The sequence below is a fragment of the Cyclospora cayetanensis genome, unplaced genomic scaffold (genome assembly GCF_002999335.1).
Source record: "Cyclospora cayetanensis isolate NF1_C8 unplaced genomic scaffold, CcayRef3 CcayRef3_contig_20, whole genome shotgun sequence".
In the NCBI taxonomy this organism is placed as follows: domain Eukaryota; phylum Apicomplexa; class Conoidasida; order Eucoccidiorida; family Eimeriidae; genus Cyclospora; species Cyclospora cayetanensis.
Genome location: NW_020312148.1, coordinates 320317 through 326316, shown reverse-complemented (window position 1 = coordinate 326316; position 6000 = coordinate 320317). Strand labels below are relative to the sequence as shown.

General features: G+C 57.6%; 1 protein-coding gene across 1 annotated transcript; it reads right to left on the bottom strand.

Moving 5' to 3' along the window:
* Positions 1-2862: 2862 nt before the first annotated feature.
* Positions 2863-4813, bottom strand: LOC113147389 (the record flags this gene model as incomplete). Its single annotated transcript, XM_026337785.1, has 4 exons — positions 4756-4813; positions 4241-4338; positions 3064-3107; positions 2863-2914 (listed from the first exon to the last, which is right to left on the bottom strand). Coding segments are annotated over exons 1-4 (252 nt in total), but the record flags the coding sequence as incomplete, so codon positions are not given.
* Between the last annotated feature and the right edge of the window lie 1187 nt (positions 4814-6000).

Below are 6000 nucleotides of genomic sequence, written 5' to 3'. Positions count from 1 at the left end.
TTCAAGGTCCCCTCCTCATTGCACACGACTGTTGCGTCTTCTTCGGATCTGCTGTCAGCGGCAGCGGAGACGCATTCTGTCAAGTCGGCAAGCAGCAGCTCCTGCGGATAGAGGGCATTTCGGTCTGCAGAAGTAGCTGCAAGATGAGAGCTCACGCCTGCGGCTGCTGCCACAAGATCCCCACGGTTGCACTCAGACGGCTCTCTGCGCAGCTGGCTGCGAGCTGCAAAAACAGGGGCAGCAGCAGCACAAACTTCTGCAGCCTTGAAGACGTGCTGCCTCTGCCTTCGTGGGCTGCCGCACGCTGCACTTCGAACCGCAGCAATACTCATAACAGCAGCAATAACAATAACATCAGCAGCAGCAATAGCAATAACAATAACAACATCAACAGCAGCAGAAGGAACAGCAACAGCAACAGCAATAACAGCAGCAGCAACAGCAACAGCAATAAGAGCAGCAGCAGCAATAGCAATAACAATAACAATAACATCAACAGCAGCAATAGCAATAGCAATAACAATAACAATAACATCAGCAGCAGCATGCAAAAGGCCGCAACACCAGCGCTTGTGCAGCTGCTGCAGGTTTTGCGGCAGGAGGCGTTGACTGCCGCTGCTGCTGTTGCAGTGTCTCCTAAGCCTCTGCATCGTGGGCGTAGAGGGGTGGATGCAGACGTTGGTAGCGGGAGCAGTGCAGCGTGTTTCCACAGCGATCCAGTGCATGCTGCAGCTCTGTTTGGGGGCTTTTTCTCGGGGAGACGGCGAAAGCAGGAAGAAGAGGAGCAGCAGGAGGAGCAGCAGCGGCAGCGGCAGCAGCAGCAGCATGAGGAGTTGGCGAGGCAGCAGCAGCAGCAGCTGCAGCGGATACAACAGGAGCAGCGGCTCTTGCAGCAGCAGCATCAAGCGGAGGAGGAAGAGGCGCAGCAGCGACTGCAGCAGCACATGAGCAGGCTGCCTGGAGAAGGCCTCTCTGCCGTCGCTATTGCTGCTGCTACTGACGCTGTGACACCCGCCTCACTGAGCAGTGCTACTCTTGCCGCTGCAGCAAGCACTGCCGCTGCTGCCACAGCGCGTGCAAATGCGAAGGCAGCAGCGGCAGGGGCAGCATACGAAGCAGCAGCGCATGCAGCGAGACGAGCGGCAGCAGCGCAAGCTGCAGCTGCAGCTGCGGCAACTCATCGAGCCGAACCGGCCGTTGCGAATGATGCAAGCGATTTCTCATGGTCAGACTTGGAAGACTCTTTAGACGACAACGGCTCGTCTGAAACTGAAGGAGCGGCAGCTGCTGCTCAGGCTGCTGCGGTGTCTCGCGTTCAAGCTACTGGAGCGACAACTGCAGATTTAGAGGTAGCTGATGTGCACTCACCTTCCCATCCAGAAGCGGCTGCCGAGGGGTCCTGTAAGCCTGCAATGCAGAAGCCTTGCCAGCGGCAAGAGCAGCAGGTACAGCAGCCGCAAGAACCAGATCTCTTGCACGCGCTACTGCAGCAGCAGCAGCTGCTGCAGCAAATGCTGCAGTGTCAATCCGCGGCGGGAGGCCGTTTGCAGCAGCAGCAGCAGCTGGACTTGCTGCAGCGCGTTGCTCGGGAGCAGCAGCAGCTGTTGCTGCGGCTACAGCAGGAGCAGCAGCAATTGCAGCAACAGGCGCTAGCAGAGGAGCAAACGCCGCAACGTGCACTGCAGCAGCAGCAGCAGCAGCCGCAGCAGCAGCAGAACCACGCCGATAGGGAACAGCGAGCCATAGAATACGGGCTGCATGCATTTTTCTTTTCCTCCGATGAGGAGGCCTCTGATGACGCTAGTAGTAGTAGTAATATTGCTAGTAGTAGTAGCAGCAGCAGCAATGCCACACATGGAGACAGCTGCGGATCGCTTATGAAACGGCCGGTAGGAGGAGAGAAAAGGCACAGCCTGCACAGCCGCCAACACACGCAGACTTGGCAGCAGCGTGGGGAGCCACAAAAGCAAGGCCTTCTTCCGCTGCAGGAGCAGCAGCAGCAGCAGCAGCAGCAGCAGCAGGAGCAGCAGCAGCAGCAGCAGCAGCAGCAGCAGCAGGGGACGTCAGGTGCATGCATACCTCCGTGCAGTGGATCGACCACGGATTTCTTGGCGTGTGAAGAGGCTTTTTCTGGATCTGCTCCAGCAGCAGCATCCCCTGCTACAGGACTGACATGCGTGAGTTTGCCCACCACGAGTTGCAGCAGCAAGAGCACCTGCAAGAGCACTGCCATCATTTTACCGATGCCTCGATGGGAGTTGATGCCTTCTGGTTTCCCCCCCCCTGAAAAGCCAGAGGCACCAGTGGTCGCACTGCATGCAGCAGCGCGTTCAGCTGCAGCTCCTGCTGCATTGGAAGGACAGACGGAAGCAGAGGATCGGGTGCAGCAGCAGCAGCAGCGGCGGCGCTTTGCGCAAAGGAGAGTGGCAGCTGAAGACGCTGTCGAGGCGGAGACGGTGTCTTCCGCTGCATGCGGAGGCGAAGCCGCGTTGCTGCCTGCTTCTTCGCAGTCTGTTGAAGCTTCTTCTTCTGAGGCTGGGAGCACCTGCAGCAACGCAGCAGGCAGCTGCACGAGCAGCAGCAGCAGGAAGAAGGCTGCGCCGAGACGCGGACTGCTGCAGTTGCTGCCGTTGTGGGGAGGCAGCAACTGCAGCAGCGGTCCACTGCCTCCCTCCAACGTGGATCTTGACGTGGAGCTGCCTTCAGCGACGGAGCAACAGCATCAAGAAGGATTTCTAGTGGCAGCTGCTGGATTGCTACATCAAGCGCAGCGTCAGCTTCGGGGTACTGGGCCCTTGAGGGATGCAAGCAGTGCTGCTGCACCTGCTGCTGCACCTGCTGCTGCTGCCGCTGCTGCTTTTGCTGCACCTGCTGCTGCTTTTGCTGCACCTGCTGCTGCTGCTGCTGCTGCTCCCTTACATCCCCTGGCCGCAGCAGCAGACAGCGAAGAGAGCTTTATCATCTCGTGGGGAACTGGCTACTCTTCAGAGGCAACCGTCTTGAGCCGAGAACTGCAGCAGCAGCAGCAGCAGCAGCAGCAGCAGCAGCAGCAGGCTCTTACACTGGAGCCGCCACAGTGCCCCACATCGCCACCTACTGGGCTTGAGCTGCAGCTGCAACAAATTCAGCAGCGCAGAGCACAGATGCAGCAGCAAATGCACGGAGAGCAGCGCGGGCAGGGAGCGAAGCAACAGCTGCTGTTGCCACATCGTCAGCTGCTGCCAGACTCGTCTAGGAGCAAAGGCAATAAGCAATACAGTCGAGCTCTTACGCCTCCCTGGAGCATCGAGCGGCGGCATCACCCTCTCACGCAAACAGGGGGGAAGCAGCAACATCAGCTGCAACAGCAGGAGGTAGAACGCTCCAAGTACACCCCAGCTGTTGTGGCAGCTTCGCCCCACGTCGTTACAGTAGCTCCTCAGCAGCAGCTGCAACACGAAGTGCCAGAGCAGCAGCAAGAGCAGCAGCAGGGGCAGCAGCTGTTGCTGCAGCAAGAACAACACGAGCAGCAGCAACAACAACGGCCACAAATGCAGCAGCAGCAACAGCAAATCCTGCAGCAGAGACAAGAGCAGCAACCGGAGCAACAGGAGCACCATCAACAGCAACAACAGGAGCAACAGCAAATGTTGCAGCAGGGGCAAGAGCAACAACTGCTGCTGCTGCCGCAGGCGCAACAGGAACAACAACACCAAGAGCCACAAGAAGAGCAGCAGCAGGAGCAACAAGAAGAGCAGCAGCAGGAGCAACAAGAAGAGCAGCGACACCACCCCCAGAGGCTGCCTCGGGAGGAGCCAGTGCCGCGAACGAGGGGAGAGGACAAACGAGATAGTCTAGAGCAGCAGTCTCTTGGCACTGGCGAGGCTTTACGCAGATCCTGGAGTGCGGAGCAGGTGCAAATAGGTGGCATGCATCAGCATCGGAAGCAGCAAGCGGCTCAAAAATCAATGCGTCCAGAGTTGCAGCAGCAGCAGCAGCGGGAGCAACCCCAGCGAGAAGCGAAGCAACCCTTGTTGCAGAGTCTGTTAGGAGGAGTTGTTGCATCGCCTCCATCGTGGAGCACGTTTATTGACGCTGCAGTGAAGGGTGTCTCTGCTGCCTCCTCAGCAGCAGCAGCAGCAGCAGCAGCAGCAGCAGCAGCAGCAGCGAACAGCAGTTCGGGGGATTGGAGTCGGACGCGAGGGCAGCAGGCTGCTGCTGCCGTCTTTTCCGCTGTTCAAGGAGCAGGAGGATGGCATACTTCAAAACTTTCAGCCTTCAAGAGGGAGGTTCCCCTGCCACCAGTGTCGGAGCGAGTCGCCCTTGCTGCTCCAGCAGCAGCAGCAGCAGCTGCTGCTGCTGCTGCTGACATGCCCACTCCCCTTGCGAGAGCTGAGGAACTGCAGGCTACAGAGAGCTACGCTGGCGGTGCTGCTGTAGCGGCAAACAATGCTGCTTCAGCTGAATTCCTGAGCAACGGCTGCAGCTTGCGTGTGCAGCAGCAGCAGCAGCAGCAGCAGCAGCTTCCGATACAGCCCCTGGATAAGCAGCAGTCGGAGCACACGGAGGAGAGCATCCAGCCGCAACAGACGCAGAAGCGGGGAGCCGTTTCAACGCGATTCAAGCTGTTCGGCAGCAGGCAACACAGCCATGCGCTGTACGAGCAGCAGCAGCGCCTGCTGCTCGAGCAGCAGGCACTCATGCTGCTACTGCAGCAGCAGCTCCAACCCCCTCCAGAGCAGCAACTGCGGCAAGACGACCAGCAGAAGTGCAAACACGGAGCACGACTGCAGCTGCCCACGCTCTGGACGGCTGCAGATCTCAAGGCGCTCATTACTTTGCTGCTGCCGCAGCGCCAAAAAAGCGACATGCGAGAAAAGCAACAAAAAAGGCTGCATGCAAGGAAGAAAGGGAAGCGCCCGAAGCCGAAGAAGCAGAGTCAAATAGGAAAACAGCAACATGAGCAGCCTCAAGAGCAGGAGCGGCATTTAGACGAGATTTCCATGCATTGGCTGGAAGAACTGGGAGTTCGTGGCATGTGTGAAAAGGTGGTAAGTTACATGGACGCTTCGTGCAATTCTTGCACACGCAATTTGGAGACTTACACGTGAGGTGTTCTCTGCGTGTTTGCGGCTGCTGCTCCTGCCGCAGATGCTTTTGCTCTTTTTCGGCTACTTGTCGGAGCTAGACAAGGCAGACACGCTGCAACAGGTGATCACGCACTTTTGGAAGGAGCAGCAAGCGATGCATTTCGCGCTGCCGGTTGGGGTCAGCACGCGCTTATGTAGGCTTGGATCGCTACATCCTCTGAAACGCTTCAGCAGCAGCATTAAGGGCTAGTTGTTTGTGTGTGCGTGTATACATATATATATATATATACATATACATATATATACATATACATATATATACATATACATATATATACATATACATATATATATGCTTTGCATGCAGCTACCGCCCTCATTTTTTGAGTTTTTGGTACGTCGGCGGCACTCCCAGCTGCTGCTGCTTCCCTCATGCAAAGCAGCCGTTGCGGGAGGAGGTTCTTTCCCCTGCTGCTTCAGTGAGGAGCAGGCAGCGTCGCTGGCTGCAGTGCGTAGAGCTCTGCATCAAGGTTTTTGCGAAGCAGCAGCAGTATTTATGGCACCCGTCCCTACTGCTGCTGGCCGTCAGAGCTGGCATGGCCGAAGGGGGAGCAGCGGCGAAGCCTCGCATTTTGTTGCAGCACAGCGCCGTATTTTGCAGGCAGTGAGAGCTGTAGCTTCGCGTCATTCTGCGAGCAGCAGCAGCTGCAGCAGCAGTCGCAGCAGCGACGGTAGCAGGACTGAATAGTGCAACACTGTGCTTAGAAACGGGATCTTTGAGCGGGAAAAGCTGCCGCGCAAGCAACAAGGCTTGCGTCTCAACATGCAGTAGCAGCTCACACACAGTCGGCGGGGGGTCCTTCGCTACTGCATTTGCAGCTGTAGATGCCTGGCCGCACCGCAGTGCTGCGGTGTTGCCTCTTCCTTCCAA